Source organism: Miscanthus floridulus, chromosome 17 (genome assembly GCF_019320115.1).
Source record: "Miscanthus floridulus cultivar M001 chromosome 17, ASM1932011v1, whole genome shotgun sequence".
In the NCBI taxonomy this organism is placed as follows: Eukaryota; Viridiplantae; Streptophyta; class Magnoliopsida; order Poales; family Poaceae; genus Miscanthus; species Miscanthus floridulus.
The window spans coordinates 25648324-25668696 of NC_089596.1; the positions used below are offsets into that span (position 1 = coordinate 25648324).

General features: G+C 49.0%; 1 protein-coding gene across 1 annotated transcript; it reads right to left on the reverse strand.

The window, feature by feature from the left end:
* Positions 1–5331: 5331 nt before the first annotated feature.
* LOC136516298 (translocase of chloroplast 101, chloroplastic-like) lies at positions 5332–10236 on the reverse strand. The gene is made up of 2 exons (XM_066509659.1): positions 9065–10236; positions 5332–8977 (listed from the first exon to the last, which is right to left on the reverse strand). Exons 1-2 carry the CDS (start codon positions 10121–10123, stop codon positions 6050–6052), a joined length of 3987 nt encoding a protein of 1328 aa, XP_066365756.1. The 5' UTR covers positions 10124–10236; the 3' UTR covers positions 5332–6049.
* Between the last annotated feature and the right edge of the window lie 10137 nt (positions 10237–20373).

Below are 20373 nucleotides of genomic sequence, written 5' to 3' on the forward strand. Positions count from 1 at the left end.
GATAAGGCGCGCGACGCCGGTGTTCACCTCATTTTGCTCTCGCACCTCACCCTCTCTCGCGCACGCTAGGGCAAAGCGGAGCACAGCGCCACCATCGCCATTGCCGAGTGCCACCGCATTCTCTCACGCTCGACCACCACACCTTTGGCCACTACCGCTCGCCCACCACTCCACCATCGTCTTCTCCACCTCCTCGAGCCACTCGCAACAGTGTTTGAGCCGAGGTAAGCTTCACGGCGTGTTTGCCATCACCACGACCGTCACCGAAGTGCCACCATGCTCGTGCTCGCCATGGCCGTGCTCCACCGAGCCATCTCGCTCGCTCCTTTCTCATGTTAAGGCTAGCCTAGAGTCATGTCTAGCTCACGCCAATGACAGCTGGCCAATGCCGACGCGCCGGTGTCGGTACACGGCGTTCCGCCATCGTGCTCTCGCCACCGTGGCGCCATACACGCGGTCAAGCTCACCAGCGCCACCCTAGACCCTAACCTGCATCCGTTAGCTTTGCTAGGTCACCACGTAGATGTAGTGAGTCTTGCCTGAGCTTACTGTGGCTGGAGCTCATCGGAGCGCTGCCACATAGCTCCACTGTCCACCATGGTGGCCATCGAGCCTACTTCGGCGAGCCTCCAAGCCAACCAAGTGCACCCATCGATGCGGGACGTCGAGGCGAAGCCATCGGTGGTGACGTCACTACCGGTGACCTCGCCGGCGACGAGCTATGGCTGGTCAACCGCCGTGCTCTGTTCCATGTGACTGACGGGTGTGTCCCCGTTGAGCTCGACGATCCTCGGGTGTCGCGGGCTCCAGAAGCCCCTGGAGCAAGGCCGCCGCGGCCATGATGTTCTGGCTTGCTCGGGTGAAGTGTGGGAGGGCTTCGTCGTCCTCGATGATCCTCCAGTTCATGTCCCAGGCCATGGCGCGCGCACGCCCACCGTCTCCATGGCGCTTGAACTCTCACTCGAGCTCTGCGCGTTCCTGCTCGAGCTAGACTCATGCTTCCTCGAGCTCTTGGTGCCGCGCCCTCAGCTGCTCTACCCGCAAGCGAGGTGGGGCCCCTACATTCCCCTCGACCTTGTTGTCGAGGTCATCTGTTGGGGTAGCCCCTCCCTCATGGATGCTTTCGATGTATCCCTCGAGGGTACCTACCATGAAACACTCTCGTGAGGGGTGATGGCTCTCCCAGCTAGAGTTAGAGTCAGTGGGCGACTCCGATTCTCCTACGAGAAGGTCATGGAAAGATTCCGCAATGTATTCGGTCATCCCCACGAACTCATCGTTCGTAGGGGATGGGGCCGTGCGTTGCACCACAAGGTGGCCAATGGTCTCTGTGGCGTTGCGCAAACCAAACGGGGGCGCTATCGGGGCACTCTGGATGAGGTATTATAGGGAGAGGGGCTCTCCTCCGGCAAGCTACGCCATGACATTGGTGAACGAGAAGGTGAGGCAACCCAGGTCCTCCTGAGAAGGTCGGGGTCCCAGGAAGGCGCCGTGCTGGCGCTCTAACCTCCCATAATCGAAGCTAAGGAGCTGGTCGCTCCCAGGGGCGTGGGCCTCCGGTACATGCAGTTGTAGCTCCTCAAGCGCCTCGGTGATCGCGTCAAGGCCGGTGGAGTGGAGAGGTTGGACAAAGGCAGGAGCCTACGCCAACTCTCCCTCCGTCGTAATGATGAAGTCTAGGTTCCCGAAGCGCACGTGCGCTCCTAGGACCCAGCTGATGCTGTGACTAGCCATCCGAGGCCTAATGTGGATGTTGAGACACGCAAAAAGCCTCTACCTGGCGCGCCAACTGTCGGTGTTTTCGAACCACTGACGAGTAAATTTGTATTTGCACGTCTGGCTCGGATGGTGTGCTCGGAGGATACAAGGGTTTATACTGGTTCGGGCGGAACGTCCCTACGTCCAGTTCGCTGCTGCTCATGTTACCGGCACTTGGTTTATAGTAGAGGTTACAAATAGATGAGAGAGGAAGAGGATCCCAAGTCTCTGATGGAAGGAGTGAACAAGTGCTGAGAGCTCGCTTGCCGCTCAGCCGTGTGCTCGTGTCATGCTCTTGTGTTCCGATTCATCCCCTTTTATGGGGCGCCCTGCTTCCCCTTTTATTGGTGAAGGGAAAGCGCGGGTTACAGCGGAGGAAAAGGAGAAGAATGAGAGAGAGAAGAGAGAAGAGAAGGCTTCCAGGGTTGCCGGGTCCTTCTTCTCCTTCATTCGGGTCCCGCCTATCCTGTAGATGTCAATAGGGATGGCTCCACATCGTGGCTCTGTTCATCACTAGCGCCATGCGCAGGCATCATCTGCCGGTCATGGCGTTCCACTCCATCTCGGCGGACGTCGTGGTGAACTGACACGCCTGTCAGCATCCGTACGAGGGTTAGGCAGGACATCACCGGCACGCCTGACACTGTTCTTGATGTGAATCCCTAGGTATGGCCCGTCATGGCCACAGGTTACATCGAGGCATGTCAATCTCTTCCCTGGTGTCAGAGTTTTGACCTAGGCCCATACGCTTGGACCTGGAGTGGTTGGCGGCGGTATGGGTCCCTGTCGGACGAGACGGAGCCCGTACCCAAGGGGTCGGACGAGAGCCTTGGGCGAAACGGAAACTGCGTCCTTGGGGTCAGGCGAGACGGAGCCCGCACCCAAGGGCGAGACGGAACCCACATCCTTGGGGTCGGGCGAGATGGAGCCTGCACCTAAGGGGTCGGGCGAGACAGAGCCCGCGGCCTCAAGGTCGGGCGAGACGGAGCCCGCGGCCTTAGGCGAGACAGAACCGGCGTCCTAGGGGTTGGGCGAGACGGAGCCCGTACCCAAGGGGTCGGGCAAGATGGAGCCCGCGGCCTTGGGGTCGGGCGAGACGGAGCCCGCGGCCTTGGGGTCGGGTGAGACCTTTTAATACGTCTTGATCCATCCAGGAAAGTCAACGTGGGCGCTAACTTTCTTGCTTTGGGTATCCCTAATATCGATACCCGACAATAAGTTTAAGTGAATTTAATGATGAACATAGCAAATTTTAAGTGTCATATATGTGTTAACCAAACAAGTTTAAATGAAGCACATGTTTAAATGCACATAGCAAGTTTGAGTGTCATGTAAGTTTTTTGTGAACAAGTTTAAATGGTAGCCTAGACGCTAGACGCAAGACAATCGTCAACCTTCCGACCTTGTAGACAGTCCAGACAAAGATTAGACGTGTCTAGACGTATTAGACGATTCTGTATTGCAGTAGCTAAAATTTCATACAAATATAAGAAATGCACATGTAATTGGCTAAGTATACTCTAGCATCCAAAACACAAAGACAATATTATGAGAAGGTGATAACATATGAGCAATTCAGATTTGAAATACAATAGCTCCAAGTTCTTGGTTTATCACACATCTAATTCATTATCTCTCTAACATATAGACATGACAATTTGCAATTTATAGAAACCAAAAGAAGCAAAGTGAACCACATATTGTCATAGTGACATAGTACTTAGTTCTCAGTTTTCACAATGCCATGCTATATAGTTGATATGACATGATAATTAATTAAATTCTCAACTATATCATTATCAGATCAGATAACTAGCTAAATTATAAGCTATATCATGATATGATATGATTATTAACTTAATTATAAGCAATATCAATCTACGCAGGATGGCTGAATGCTTCCTTGTACGTTGTCCGGGTCAAATTTGGGATGTCTTGTTGCCTAGACTTAATGTCTAGGACACCATGTCGATCGTCAAATAGAGTCTAGTTCATGTCTTGCCCTCATGTCTAGACGGTCTTTGACTAGAGTTGACTGTCTAGACGGTCTAACTGTCTAGCCCAAAGTCTAGGGGCCAAAGTAGTCGTTAATCCCATGACTAGCGTCTAGACGGGCTAGACTTATATCTAGGTGAACACTGCCATATGCTTCGGTGAACATAGCAAGTTTTAGTGCCACATGTGTTTATATATGTCATAGCAAGTTTATGTGTTTACATATGTTAACAAATTTAAATGTTACATATTGTATGTGCTAAAATAGACATATTGTAATGTGTATGATGTAGCTCATAAGGATTACTCCCTCCGACCCGAATAAATTAATTCCTAAAGTTGTTTAAGTCAAACTTTTTTATGTCTGACAAAATGTATAGAACAAAATATAAATATTTGTGACATCAAATAAGCACATTATGAAAATATAGTTTTTGATGAATCTAATAATACTTTGTGTCATAATTCTTAATACTCTTTCATATAAATTTGGTTAAACTTAAAAAAATGACTTTAGACAACTCTAGAAATCGATTCATCGAGAAACAGAGAGAGAAGTATCTAATATAATAATACTAATGTGTTTAGGAGATCGGAATAGTAGTTTATTTCATTCACCAAATTCACTTCGTGCCTACTTAAAAAAAAAACACTTCGTGCTAGCACATGGTGCCACTTATATTGACATCATGCTCGCAACCACGCAGGGCATTTAACTGGTTTTCTCATGCTTGTGCTTGAGCTTGAACTTGCTATTATCTCAAGTAACGAATGACATCTCACGTGCGGAATGTGCCGTCCTCATTGACCGTAACAAGAACAAACACCGCTATTACCGATACGTGGAACTGTTTGATTGATGTTTTCTTCGTCTGCGACATGTTTGACAATTATTTAACTCTCTCGTTGGTCTCCAAATTTCTAGCTGTCTCTCGGTCCCTATGGCATAAAACTCGCGTGTTTCCTACTAGACAGAGGCACAGAGTTCAGCTTGGCGCCACAAGAAATAGCACTGCAGTTCAGTTTTGCATTTTGGATGCATGGAAACAGAAAACACCCCATAATAAGACTTTGAATGAATTAGAAAAGAAGAAAAGGAAGACCAAGCCCAGGAGGCCAGGAAGCTAGGGTCGCACGTGCAAGGTCCATGGGCTGGATTCCCAAGCCACGCCTTCCCCGTTCCTTCGGATCTGCGGCCCATCTATCGATGCACCGTTTCATCAGGTCTGCAATTTTGCCATATCATATTCAGAACTTGCCTCGAGCTCACAAAAAACAGGAAACGGAAGACACCGCAAAACTGCAAACTATAGAATACTAGATCTGAGCCTTCAACACACATGCGATTGCAATGCAAACCATCTAAAAGAAAAGGGCTAGATAGTCAGGTGAATGGTGAAGTGAACCCATTAGCTACTACCACTCCTGTTTCCACGTTCAGCAGGATTGTTGTTTTCTGCACAAGCCAATGACGAATCATGAATTGCGTCTAAAAAAACTGATACAGAAACAATGCACCTCAACTAATGATACATGTGCAAAAAGTTCAGGTCTTTATCATGATGCAAATACAGGAATATGTGCTCCTAAAAAAAGCAGCAGCAGCAAATCTGGGTCTGGCATGGCAATACAGACTGACGACCACAAGGATCAAAGATATAGCTAGATGCGATGCATGCTCTGGCCAGCTACTCCCAGTAATATAATCGCCATATGTCCACATCAGCATTAGTAGCAAAGCAGTACTACTGACAGAATAATCAGAATAGACTTAGAAACACTAATAGATTGATAACCACAAGAATAATCAGAATGTACTAAGAAACTTAGAAACTGTAATAGACCATACATCCCGTGACATTATTTATTCGGCAACATATCAGGTGCAAACCAACCAACCTGTGCAAACTACCAATCAGGACCACTAAATGCTGATCCAATGGATGGAGTGAGGGAGCTTAAGCGCAAAAAAAAAAAGGCCGGCGAATGGGGGCTTAAGCGGAAAAAAATCCCACCTCTCATCCCATCCATTGGATCAACATCTAGTGGTCCTGATCGATAGTTTCCAAGTTTGCACAGGTTGGTTGGTTTGCACATGATACGTTGCCTATTTATTCAGCTATAGTTCCAGATAAATCTCACAACCCTCTTTCAGCCAAAATTATGATAGCAAACGATCTGCCAATTACAAAAGAGTAAACTGAAACAGCAGGAAACATGGTTCATATGAAAAGGAAAATTGCTAAGAGAAACGATATGGTTATGAAATAATTAAACTGGGACTCCTCCAAACAAGCTAATAAGCGAAGGACGGTTCACTGGGCCGGAAGCTCCTGTAGATGGAGACTGCAACCGGTATGAGACCCAGAAGTGCGATCTGGACCTGTTCTGAGGTGCTTGTCCTGACAGTGATCTGCCCACTCAACTTGTTGTTCAGACCAAGTCGCACTGCCATCTTCGACCCCCTTCCGATGGAGAACTGGGACTGCAAGTTTGCGCCCAGAGCAAGGTCCCGACGCCACTTCATCAGAGAGAGACCCAAGGTTGAGAGGGACTGGCCAATCGGATAGTCTTTGTCCTTCAGGCGTGCCTCCAAGTTAGCTCCATATGCAGTGTCCCCTTGGGCTCGCATCGCACCAGTGCTGGCAACTAGTGACAACCGCTTCCCAAGGGAGAGTTGGTCCTCGACCTTCAGTCCAGTTGCCACAATGTCGCCCAGAAAAGTTACTGAGAACCCTCCAGTGGTCTTGTTCTTCTTGATATTCTTGATTTTTGTCTCGCCACGGAGAATATATGCAAGCTGCCGCCCCACAGTCTGGATATCAAAACCAGCAAGCGATGATGCATTCTCTCCATGCTTTGCTGCGATGGAAGAGTCCAAATGGATGCTAAATTCCTTCTTGTCCTTGGTGACCTGAACTGCTACATTTGCTGGGAACCTGCTAAGGATAGCTAGTGTCTCTTCAACGCTCACTCCATCATAACCACAGTCATGATCCCATCCATGCGCATCTAAAACAGGCCTTGCTAGGACAGTCGAAGTTGGCTCCAGAAAGCGGTACCGGTATGTGGGATTGTCACAATCAAATGAAGGAGGCAGCACCATATCAGGTAAGGGAACTGATACATTCTCTGGAGGAGGATCCTGATCGTTCTCACCAGCAATATTTGCATACCCATAATCATCAAGATCAGTTTTTCCCCTCTTCTTCATCTCCTTTAACCTGCGGATCTCATCCTTCCATTGTTTCTTCTGGAGAAGCTTGACCCTGTAGTCATACTCATCAAAATAAGCATTCTTCTGCTCCTTTGTGAGCCTTGCAAGCTGAGCTTTGGTCAAGGGTTTGAAGGGTGGAAGCTGATCATATTCTTCTTCATCATCATCTTGTTCTACATCAGAATAGTCATCCAATTCAATATCAGAATCACCCTCATTGCCACCCTGCTCAGCAGAAAGTTTCGGGTGGGCTCTAGACTGCAAGAGTGAGGACAACAAGAAAGGAAGAGGTGGGGAGCGGAAACGGAAGCCAAAAAGCTTTCCAGGATTAGGATCCTGAAGCTTCAGAAGTGAGTTGGCTTCCGATAATATCTTTGAGGAGTAGCACAAAAGCAACATCTGATGCCTCCAGCTTTGGCCATTCGGAAGCACTTTCTGGCCCTCACGGTTTTTCCTGCACGAAGGATGGTTCTCAACAAGGGCTACTGGGTTCATCAAGCGCATATCTCCAGCAGCCTGCCTGATGGACTGCTGGATGATGTGGGATCTCTGAGCCATCAAGACCTCATATGTCATGGGAGCACCATTCAGGCCTTCAGGTGGAGCAGAGGCAGCATGTGTGAGTGCAACAATGGCATTGAACCATATGGATGATCCAAGAACAGCAGTAATTGTCTTCAGAAGAGGCAAATCATTGAGATCACGGCTCAGACTATCTAGACGATCCACATATAGAACAATATCTGGCGGACATTTCTTGGTATATTTCTTGACAGCAGCAAGAATCTTTCTGTTTGATCCTTGGTCCATAACGTTGGGTCGAAGGCCAGGTGTATCAATGATTCTAATCTTGACACCATCCACATCACCAACGATTTCCCGCACATTGGTGGTTGCTGAGCTAAAGGCATCAGTTTTGGACTTCTCTTCACCAAATATAGAATTGATAGTTGCACTTTTACCAACTCCAGTCTTTCCTAGAACAAGTATGTTGCATGAGAAGTTCAGATCCTCCTTTCCCTCAGCTTCAAGAAGTAAGGCCTTCCTCCGTGCATTATCAAGGCTGAATGCTCGGTTTGTCTGCCTACCATGTCGGATACCCTCAGCAAGGCTCAAACGGTACAGCACCTGTGCTGCAACCGTTTCTTCAGGAGTAGCTCCCAGTCTGTAAACCAGACGCAGAAACTTTACTCTAATCAACTCAACCTTGTCATGTAGCTTCTTCTCTTCCTCGGTCATCTCTTCTGTAGGGTCAGCAGTAACTGCTAGCTCCGAGGGGCTGAATAGGTTTGACCGGGCAGGTTGGCGAGGCGCAGTCGGCCTCAGAGAAGGGGCTGATGAACCAAGACCAGCAGGTCGGTCCATGGTGAATATTCTAGAACCATCTTGTGAAGAAACTGTGATATTCCCATCTGAGGATCCACCGGTTGCTGCTTTCAGAAGGGCCGCCAAGGCAGCAGAATCAAAGCCCTTCTCATCCCCATCATCATTATCATCATCGTCATCGTCATCCTCAGAATCATCAAGCATAATTTGCCCATCCATGCTATTGGTGAGGTCTCTTGAGACACCACCACTAGAGCCTTCTGCAAGCTCCTTCATGATCTGCTTCGCAGCTTCAGAGCTCTCTAAGATTGCAACCCGTGCGGGACTCGTGTCAGAGTTCGCCCCGTCATCATCGTCGTCAGCCTCATTACCAACCCCATCCTCGTCATCTGGCACAGCCTCAATTATTTCATTATCAGCAGCCTCCTCTTCACGATCAACAACCTCAGTGGCACCTTCAATCTCATCAGCACCATTATTTCCATTGCTTGATTCTGGAGCCAACTCTCGAGACAAGATAGCAACATTCTCAACCTCTGTGGGCTTGTCGACACCAACATCTTCCACCACTTCACTGGCAATGGCCTGGTCTTCAGCACTCTGCCCCTTCTCAGGACTATCCTCAAGCACATTGTCAGCACATGCAGGAGCATGCTCCTCTATGCTTCCATCATTCAGAACCTGGGTTGGTGTAACATTTGAATTGTTTACATCCCCACTAGCATCAAGACTACTAGCAACAAAATCAAATTGAGGATGCTCACTTACCACTGGACTTGCCTCACTCGGTGGCTCAGGTTTGGTGGCTTCATCTTCAACATCAGCATCCTTCTTAGCTGATTCTTCTGGGGATTCTTCACCTCCCAGAGCCACCACATCATCACCATCAGCATCCTTGTTAGTCGATTCTTCCGGGGCTTCTTCGCCTCCAAGAGCCACCACATCATCACTCGCTTCCTTCTCATCACCTAATTGACCATTAGCTTCAGAAACGTCGGTTGCCTTATCCTCTGGTTCAGCCGCCTCCTCGCTTGGAGGAGAGACCTCAACCTCCTTCTCGTCGCTCAACTCACCACCATCTCCACTCCCAGAACCTACCTCCTCGCCCTTCTCAACTTCTGGTTTCAGTTTCTCCTCTTCGGCCACCGGCGACTTGGCATCATCTGCCACCTTATCCACAACCTTTAACTCCACTGCAGAACCTGTGTCCTCCTGCTCCTCCCGCAATTCACCCTTCTCATCACCTTCCAGCGCATCATGGAAAGCCAGAGAAGGATCCCCCTCCCCCAGTTCGCCGTTATCCGACTTGGACTCCACCACTGGCACGGGTGCTGCCACAGAGGCGGCTGCCTCCCCGTCCTCCGACGCCGGTTCCTCGCCGCCGTCATCCTTCCCAGCCTCCGCCGCTCCCAAATTCCCACCTTTACCATCGTCCTCCGCCTCTTTTACCTCCCCACCATCATATCCTCCTCCGACACCCTCCGCCTGGCCGTTCTCGGCCTCTGGACCCCCAAAACCCTCACCTTTCCCATCCAATCTCACGTCCTCCTCCTCCTCCTCCTCTCCCCCACCCGCCAAGACCTTCTTCGGCGCCTCCCTATCCTCCTCCTCCTCCGCCGCCGCCGCCATCTCAACTTTCTTGGTGGGCTCCTCCTCGGCCGCCGCCGCCGGGGCCGTGATTTCGTTCTCCACGGGCGCGGCTGGGGCGGCGTCGGAGGTGGCCACGGCCTCCTCGACTTTCTTGGGCGGCGCCTCCTCGGCGGCAGCCGGGGCGGCACTCTCTTCCTCCACGGGCGCGACTGGGGCGGCGTCGGTGATGGTGGCCATGGCCGCCTCTTGCTCCGCCAGCACGCAACGAAGCAAGAAAACAGCGGCAGCAGTAGTAGGATTCGAGGAAGCCGGGTGGGGGGAGGCGAGGCGATGAGAAGATAAGGTGAGGGTTTTAGGTCAGGCTGGGGAGTAAAATTATCTCCGGCATATTTATATGTGGGTTTCTTCCGATTTCAGAATTTTGTAGCTGGAAAATACAGATGGTTTTTTTACCTTGGTTTGGCGTGTAATTTTGGGAGGAGATGGCGCCACACAATGGCACAACTACGCAACAGCACAAATCATGGTGAGATGACCAGGCACCAGGCAGGCAGGCAAGCAAAGCTAAGATAAAGGGGGTGTTTGGTTCTTTAGGCGCTCCTAAAATTTATGTCACATCGAATGTTTAGAGACTAATAAGGAGTATTAAATATAAATTAATTATAAAACTAATTATATAGATGGAGGCTAATTTTCGAGGCTAATTTTTTAAGCCTAATTAATCTATCATTAGCACATGTTTACTGTAGCACCACATTGTCAAATCATGGACTAATTAGGCTTAAAAGATTCGTCTCGCAAATTAGTCGCAAATTATGCAATTCGTTTCGTAATTAGTCTATATTTAATACTCCATGCATGTGTCCAAACATTCGATGTGACAGAAATTTTAGGAGGTGGGAAAGGAACCAAACAGCCCCAAAGTGTGCTATCTCGCCTTCTTTGGTTGCTTTGTTTTGCTTTGTATTTGCAGGTCTATGTTCAGGGTTGTGCTAAGCTTTTGTTTTGTTTTTTTTAATTTTGGAAGGGCTTTTTGTTATTTAATTGGCTTGTCTTGGAGTTATGGGGAGAAATACCTTCATATGGTTTTATTTCACTTTGATTTCAAGGACCACATAGTATTTGTGTGATCAGTGATTGGATGTTGTATTTGACAGAATAGAAGCCATCCATGAAATAGAAGGTTCTGATTTGCTCATCGCATTTTGGGTTCAAGCATTTTTTAAGGCAAAGAGACGGTTGCAGAATGCCTCTCCGAGGGCCTCTCTACCCCCACTGAGCACGAAACTCAACCCAGCCCAATGCCCCGACCCTGAAGGACCCGACCACGTCGGCGCTGGGCGCCACACCGGCGCCCCCCCCCCCCCCCCCCCCTCCTCCCCTTCCCTCTCCACCTCTCTTCCCCTCTCCTCCCCAAACGTCGACCAGTGTCGTGATCCGCTCGCGCCACTGTCGACGCCGGGCGCCGTGGCCGCCACCGAGGGCACCCCCGTTTACCATGGAGGCGCCCCGGTGTTACGATCGCATTTAGCACCGCGTTTTAGGCCTAATAAAATTTACCGAAACGATTATGTCGGATTTTAAAATTTTAAATTATGTTTAAAATATCCGCTAGCGATTCTAGCAAGTAAACGGTGAATGGCTTGTTCTATTGGATTGAGCATGAAAACAAATTTTGTTACAAAATAAAATATCACTTGTAATTAGAACTGAAATAAAAATTGGGAGTTAATCATGTTAAAACTTAAAATAAAATAAATAAAAACTAGCTTTTCGCGTCAACATCTGAGATTATATTTAAAAGCGCTGTTGTCCTTGCTGCACTGTGTTCTGGACATTTGAGTACAGTGGTGCGTCTCCCTTGCTCTGAATAAATCCGTCATCCGAATTATTAACGTCGCGCCATGGCAGAGTGAAGCCAAGTCAGTCCTGCCTCCCCGCTTGCTCGCTCTCTTGGACTCTTCTTGTCTTTTACGCCAGTACTCCCTGCTCATTGCTGCTGCTACCGTGTACTACTTTTTACCTACCGCTGTTGTCTCGTCGAGCCTCGTCGTGCTGCTTCTGCTGTCTCCGTGGCCGGCGAAGCAAAGCTCCAATTCACGAGTCCCCACGTCCCTGTCTTGCTTGTCTTGCCTCTGCTCCCTGTGTTCACGAACTTCTCTCATAACCCCATGATACAAGTGCCAGTCGAGTGTTTTCCTCTCGATGCGATAGAACACCAGTAGCCGAGGCATCACAACGGCATTAGCCCCTTTTTCTTCCTCGGTTCGCCCCGAGCCGCTGCCATCCCGCGTGTCGGCGCTCGCAACTAGCCAAGCCGCAGTCGCGCCCGTGTGCGCCTGAGCTCCTCGTGCCCCGCACTGGGCCTGCTGCGCAACAGCACTGCTCCGCCCTGGCCTGCGCTAGTTCACCACCCGTGCATGCGTCGTGGCCACGGACCTCCCGTGCCTGAGCCCCACTACCTCCCGTGTGTGCGCACGAGCTTCCTTGCCTCGCGCCGGAGTCGCTGCTCCAAGTTCCTGCTCATCCGCGCGTGCACCGGCGCCCCTTGCCCTCCCTCCCATGCGCACGGGTGCCCACAGCGTTGCCCCCTCATGAGCGCTGCTCACAGCCACCCGCACGCACGCTGATGTCCGCGTCCCCTGCCCAGCATGCCATGGCCACCTCGCGCGCATGTGCGTAGGCTCTCAGCGCCACCCCTGGGTGCACCGTGGCCGCACCACGGTGGTAGCTTGCCGCGCGCAGCTCCTCGGCCGCGCTGGAACTTCCACAACCGCCTTGGGCGCATCCACTGCTGCCACGCCCGTGTGACGCAGCGCCACTATCTCTCCCATGCGCGTGCACCTCAGCCGTGCGCGAGCACGCCTTGGCCGTCGGTGTCGGAGCTGCCTCGCCACCGGCCGGTGATGCCGGTGCCCTGCGTTGGAAGAGGAAGGAAGGGTGAGAATCCAAGCCGGAATTTTATACGGGGTTCTTTACACAAATACATGACTCAACTAAATAGTGTTGTTAGATCTGGCATGGAATAGAGAAAAAGCGTAGGGTCGTTTTGCAAAAATTGCCGGTTGGGTGGGGCTGCCTGGCCGCCTGGGCCGATCGCCCACGATTGGGCCACCTGTCGCGCTGGGCCGGCCTACGGTCGCCCGCCTAGGCTGCTTTGGCCGCGTGGGCTAGCTACTGGGCCGTCCGCGCTATGACCTGCGCCTAGGGCGCTGCCTGTGCTGGGCCGCTGCCTCGCTCTCGGCCATTAGGCCGCTGGCCGTGTGTCCCACCTAGGTCGTCTGCTCCGGTTGCTGGGTTGCCGATCAAGCGCCCCGCCTGCGGGCCGAGTTGGTCACCCAGGTCTTGTCTCGAACGTTGTTTCAGTTTTATTAATTCAGTGCCTTTCAGAAATTGAAAATAAAGTGTGGAAAAATCATAAAAATACCAAACTAGTTTTGTTAGTCTCCTAAAATTATAATATACCTAGTAGTGTATTTTGTTCACATAGACCCAAAAAGTTTTTAGGGTTGCTCTAATTATTTTAAAATGCTTAATATTGTTAAAAGGAGAACTTGTATGAATTTCCGTGGTAAATTGGTAATAGTGTTGGATCTAAAATTTGTACAGTAGGCTCCTAGCAATATTAGGTATTCGTTGTAATTTTTGTAGCTCCGGAATAATTAGTTTGCTAAATAGATAATGATGTCCTATTGCGAATAAAGATTAAACCGATAGAATAGAAATAAACACCTTGGGTTTATATAACTAAAATAATTGTTGGGAAATAACGCCTTATCCGACAACGTGTATATGAAGCCCAAGTGCGGTCGTCGTTAGATCTAGCTCGTTAACTTGAGTGGCGTAAATCGTATTTTATGAATCACGGTTGCAATTGATTAATTACGTCTTTGCACTGCATCGCATTGCATATCATATAGGTACGATGATGGATCAATGGATCAAGTGAAGGATGATTGGGAATTCAAAGATGGTGCAATGGTATTCTCTCCAGAAGATGATGCAATGGGTTTTCTATTCAGTTGATGGTGGATGATCTGAAGATACAGATACTAACTTTTTAATATATATCTTACCCAGGCAAGCCCCGGTGCATAACCCCTACTTTTCTGCAGTCTAAATTATATTTGTGCATTAAGTTTTAAGGAGTTGAATGAAACCCACTTATATATATATCTTTATCCTATGAGTCTTACTAGTATGACATGATCGTATAGAATGCCATGCTACAGGACTCCGGTAGAAGTCGAGTGATTGCCTATTACTCGTGAGATATAGGAAATATGTTACTATGTGATTATCACTTGGAATATATAAAATGGTGGAAAGGAAAATGGTGACTGGGCGGGGATATGGTTTGGGTATTGGTGGGTGTAAGAAGTTGTGTCGCCGCGGATACGGGTCATAGCTTGGTTACACCGTTTTTCCTTGTCTGGTCGGTTAAGGACCGATCGTTGCATAAGACTCTAGGCAGGTCACAGACTTATTATCTCGAGCACATACTTGTGTATGGGCGCTTGGAAGACTTGTTTCTCTCTTGTCGTGGATCTGGCTCTTTTCGGACTGACTGTTAGGGTTTTATTTTGGTGGAGGAGGTCCTTGCACCGCACTGAGTCCGCTGTAATTCTGATCACATATTTATATTCCATTGTTCCATTAAGTTGATCATAACTCTGATAATAAGATTTCATTTCGCTGTTATTAATAAATATTATGCTCTGATGTTGTATTAAAAGTGATGTAAGAAATGGTTTAGAATGATGTAAGCTTTATTCTCACATTTGTGATCCTGATGGCAAAAATATGGATTTTCGGGTTCTCCCTTGGGGTGTGCCCGATGGAACCAAGTAATTTAGTGTTCTCCCTCGAGTGCTTAGTATCTAAGGAAAGACAAGCACTCCTGTGAGGCATTAGATTAGGCGGTTCTGCCACAGGTGGTATCAGAGCGAAAATGAGAAAATACAGCTTTGAAAACTTTTTCTAAGCTAAAAAATTTGACAACCTGTTTTTGCAAAAAGTTAGGATGTTTGTATGCAAAGTTATCTAAGTAGCCCTATTGCTATGGTTATGTATCCAGGATAGATGACACCCTGCTGACTTAGGTAGACTTAATCAAGTTTCTGCAGGTACACTGACTCGAGCATAGTTTGAGAGTATCGACTAGTTATAGGGAGAGAACGATGTGCCAAAAATCTAAGAACGGTTGCCTTATATGTTGGCAACAGTGAAAAGACGTATAGGACGTGCATTCATGCATATCCTGTTTGTGCATTATAGTGCCATATTGCTGGTAGATACGCCATCCATAGGTGTCATGTGTGTCGTATTGTACACGAATGACTCGTTCCTATTCTAGAGTTAGGTCTGCACTGTGGCTTCGTGCTCCATGTTCGCCCGTGGTTCGCGCCTATCATGACCCACGTCTCCCCATACCTCTTTTCTACGCTCTTGTCAGACCCTTACCTTGCAATCGTACTGGTTAGTAATGGCCTCGCATGTCGCTCGCCTCGGACACGCGGAATTTGGTCGATTCATCGTAGTGATCCCACGTGGTAACTCTGGTGAACCGCGCCAGGACCACTGAGCGCTCTGCCTTTATAAGTAGAGTCTGGCTTAGCCATTGGTACCACCACTCGGCGCACTTTAGCTCGCTTAGCTTTTCCTTTGGGCCAGCTTTTTGCTCAGCCTTCCTCACCACCACCGCCAGAATGGCAGGAGCCTGGGTTAGTACCTACTGCCTGAATGCAGTGGCAGACCCAAAGGGTAGTTTAGGTAGGCCTAGGACTACCCTAAAATCTGATCCAAAGTTTATTTAGTACTCAGCATTTTCAATCCTTTAGCCTATAGAAAGTATGGCCCAATAAAAAACTGAAAGAAGCCCATATTATCGTAGTCATGGAGTGTGCGCAGTCAAGGTCTGTTGTGCTCCTGCATGGTGAAACTGGGGAGCAGGCGGGGCCTCCTGCATGAGTCATGTGGCTTTACCAGAGTGGCTGGGCCGTTCGACGGCTCTCTCCCACTGGGGGAAGCAGATGGGGACGCGCCTGGCCAGTATCGATGCCTAGTGCATGTGCTGCATGGCGCTGTGCTGTTGGGCTCTCCTGGAGTTTGCTAAGTGGACATTGACTTCTCTTTTAAAATTAATATCTTTTGGATCCGAGCTCCCAATATAGCAAATAATATGTCTGTTTCGATTGTCTCGATGAGCTCTTCGCAATGGTGTACTCCAAAACTTTATTTGATACTATTTTTCTATAAAATAAATTTTGAATTTATTTTATGTCCAATCTCCGCCAAGTTCATGCTTTCATGGCAATGAGAAAGCGCAAAGCAAAAGCCTTGAACTAGAACTTGTATTGTAATCTCTTATTTATGTAAGACCTTATATAAGTTTGGTTAATTTATATAAGTTTTGAGCCTTTCAATTGTATTATCTCAATTTGGTTAATTTATAGCTATTTTATCGAACTTTTTCTTTGAATTTTGTTGTGTTGCACATAAAATTTTTTTACTAGGACTACCCTGGTTTTAAATCCTGGGTCCACCACTGCCTGAACGTTGAGGGTTTTCCCAAAATCCTACATGCCACCCTGCAAAAGCTCAGAGTCAAAGATCATCCCGAGTATGAGGGCCGTGAGTATGAGGAGCATGGCACCGAGCGGTGTGAAGTTACCATCTACATCAGGAAGAGTGAAGAGTTCCCCAACCTCACTAAAGCCTAGAGTGTGACCGCAACCGGGTTTAGCTTCACCGACACCTACCAGGTTATGGCCCACAAAGCCTTGTGGTACCTCTGCTAGATCTATGAGGAGCCCATTGCCCGTACCCCCATGCGGTTCTTTCCTCCTTTGGACAAGAATCGATGGGCATGGAGGGCTCGCATGGAGGCTTTGTAAGGACGAGATGCGCATGAGGACAGTCCCACCGTGGTGCACTTGACCACGTACCTCCTCGCTCTAGATGAGTAGTACGACCGTCAAGCTTTAGAACTGGGGGTGTGCCTTCAGCGCGCCGAGGAAGCTGAGGTCTTCAACCGGATGCTCCAGGTGCAGCTCGCCGAAGCACATGCCAGCGCTGCAGCTGCTGAGAGCTAGGAGGCTGCCATGGAGGAAGCCCTGAAGGAAGCTAAAGATCGGCATGTCCATCAGCTATGGGTGGCCTATCTTGTCACCAGGGCTAAACGGAGGACGTTGGCTGCTGAAAGGTAGGATGCCCCGATCTTGGAAGGGATTCCTATCCACCCGCCAGAAAGAAGAAGAACTGGTGTTGCAGCACCGCCAGCACCTCCACCCTCATAAGTGTTAGAAGTCGAGCCCTTGATTCCTCTCACTCAGCTATTGCCACGAGAGGATGTAGATTAGCTGCCTTGGGATGTTGTACCTGTAGTAGTAGTGCTTTTCATCACTGTCCTCCGGTATTATATTTTTGCCGTTGTTGTCGTCCGTAGTTGTTGAGCTCGTTCGACCGTAGGTGAATGCCGTGTCGTGAATGGGAGCCTGAATGCCTGTATGATGTACCCGTATAAGACCGTTGGAACATGCATTTTATTCAGTTCGATGTGTTTATTGAGTTCATCTACCTTAAGTTTCTTTAGACATGCTTAAAGTTTTCCAAGGTGATATTAAGCGGGTTACAAGAGAAGTTGACATTCAGATGCCAGTAGATCAGCCGTGATTGGGTAATATTGGACACTGTATCGACTAATTGTAGATGTCCTAGCAAAACACTTCTTTAAAACAAATCCACCGTTGGATTTGAATTCCTTGTCCCTTGTTGTGAAGGGAACCTTTGTTGTTTGAAATTTCCCTTGTAATACTCCCCTTACTCTGTGGTCTATGACCCCACCGCCTTTATGGCGTGTAAGTTGGTAATAGTTGCCTGGTTAAAAGCTTATGGTGCCACGATGAAACCGAGGGCTCCTTGTGGAACAGCTGCCACATGTGACGCTGCTCGGCACGCGCTGGTATCGAGGTTATTAACCAAGTACCTTTACCAAGTTACACCGCCGTACCATTTTGTTTTAAAAAATTTCTCCTTGGAAATGTTCAGTTATTCAAACGGTAAATCCACAACGGGTTGATGCAGAAGTGCTCTCTCAAGGAAAACAAGAGGTGGTTTTGGAGGAAGAAATTATGACGTGGTCTCAGTCTACATGAAAGACAGATGTGGTCGAGTAAAGGATAGAAAAGGAAGAGTGGTAAGGAAGGTTAGCCTCGGGTAGTCAGGAGTAATAGAAAAGCCTGAGTGAACGTCATGTCCCAAGCCCTATGTTTAGTTGACCGCGCTACGCATGTTGGGTCATTTCGCTGCGTGCCCTACGAACGCTATCTGTATCAGGTCCTTAGCTCCCTGTTTTCGCGTGGCCGTAGTATCGTGCCACACTCGCCATCTTTGTGCACTGTGCGTTTTTCCTTTTTCCCAGCATCCGGTCGGTTCTCGACTCTCGTGCCTCGTCCCTCGTACTGGACCCCCCTTCCCTCTCCTTTCTTCCTTCTTTTGGGGAACACAATCGCTCGCATGCTTGCCTCATCGAGCGGACCCCCTCTACTCCCCTTTATTTCCCCTCTACCGCTCACGCAGGAAGCGCACCATGTCCGACCTTATCTCCATGGCATGAAGTGCCTGTGTATCCCATCCACTCCGCCTCCACTTCTGGTGTGTTGCGCCTCACCTCCGTTCGCCTCTATAAGACCCCCTTGGTTCTTGCTCTTCTTCTTCATCCCCATTTCCTCTCACATTCATAGCAGAGCTACGAAATCTAGTCGACATTGTGAAGCTAGGTTTATCAGTCTGAGGTGAGGGTGTAATCTGAGGAGAAAAAAAGATCCGGTTCATCGAAGAAGTTCAAGTTCTCTTGGTTAGTTTGGTCTTAGGGTTCGTGATGTTTTACTTCTCAGTCGACTGTTTCTGGATCTGTTGGTGCTACGCCATGTTTTGGATAATTATCTTCTTGTTGATTCTTCATTGTCCTCGTCTATCTCGACTTCTAGAGTAAGTCTCGGTTGTACCAAGTTGCTCTTAACCATGTATCCCTAGATCCCCGCGTGGCTTAGTATTTAAAGTCATGTAAACTTTCGTGTGATCCCTGATCTATGGAATGTAATTGTGTTTCTCCCTTCTATTTCTTGCTTCAAATCTCGGGACGAGATTCTTTTTAAGGGGGGTTGGTTGTAACACCCCGATGTTATGATCGCATTTAGCACCACGTTTTAGGCCTAATAAAATTTACCAAAATGATTCTGTCAGATTTTAAAATTTTAAATTATGTTTAAAATATCCGCTAGCGATTCTAGCAAGTAAACGGTGAATGGCTTGTTCTGTTGGATTGAGCATGAAAACAATTTTTGTTACAAAATAAAATATCACTTGTAATTAGAACTGAAATAAAAATTGGGAGTTAATCATGTTAAAACTTAAAATAAAATAAATAAAAACTAGCTTTTCGCGTCAACATCTGAGATTATATTTAAAAGCGTTGTTGTCCTTGTTGCACTGTGTTCTGGACGTTTGAGTACAGTGGTGCATCACCCTTGCTCTGAATAAATCCGTCATCCGAATTATTAATGTCGCGCCATGGCAGAGTGAAGCCGAGTCAGTCCTGCCTCCCCGCTTGCTCGCTCTCTCGGACTCTGCTTGTCTCTTACGCCAGTACTCCCTGCTCATTGTTGTTGCTGCCGTGTACTACTTTTTACCTGCCGCTATTGTCTCGTCGAGCCTTGCCGTGCTGCTTCTGCTGTCTCCGTGGCCGGCGAAGCAAAGCTCCAATTCACAAGTCCCCACGTCCCTGTCTTGTCTGTCTTGCCTCTGCTCCCCGTGTTCACGAACTTCTCTCATAACCCCATGATACAAGTGCCAGTCAAGTGTTTTCCTCTCGATGCGATAGAACACCAGCAGCCGAGGCATCACAGCGGCATTAGCCCCTTTTTCTTCCTCGGTCTGTGCCGAGCCGCTGCCATCCCGCGTGCCAGCGCTCGAAACCAGCCAAGTCGTAGTCGCGCCCGTGTCCGCCTGAGCTCCTCGCACCCCGCACTAGGCCTGCTGCATAACAGCGCTGCTCTGCCCTGGTCTACGCTGGTTCACCACCCGTGTATGCATCGTGGTCGCAGACCTCCCACGCCCGAGCCCCGCTACCTCCCATGTGCGTGCATGAGCTTCCTTGCCTCGTGCCGGAGTCGCTGCTCCAAGTTCCTGCTCATCCACGCGTGCACCGGTGCCCCTGCCCTCCCTCCCGTGCGCACGGGTGCCCATAGTGTTGCCCCCTCGTGGGCGCTGCTCATAGCCATCCGCACGCACGCCGATGTCCGTGTCCCCTGCACGGCATGCCGTAGCCACCTCGCGCGTGCGTGCGCAGGCTCTCAGCTCCACCCCCGGGTGCATCGTGGCTGCACCACGGCGGTAGCTCACCGTGCGCAGCTCCTCGACCACACTGGAACTTCTGCAACCGCCTTGGCCGCGTCCAGTACTGCCACGCCTGTGTGACGCAGCGC

What these genes read in the sequence shown, in the direction of transcription:
- LOC136516298 (XM_066509659.1), bottom strand. Translation starts at nt 10,123, where the DNA reads ATGGCCACCATCACCGACGCCGCCCCAGTCGCGCCCGTGGAGGAAGAG. An exon ending in CGAGTGAGGCAAGTCCAGTG is followed by an intron (nt 8,978 to 9,064) that starts GTAAGTGAGCAT and finishes ACACCAACCCAG; the next exon opens with GTTCTGAATGATGGAAGCAT.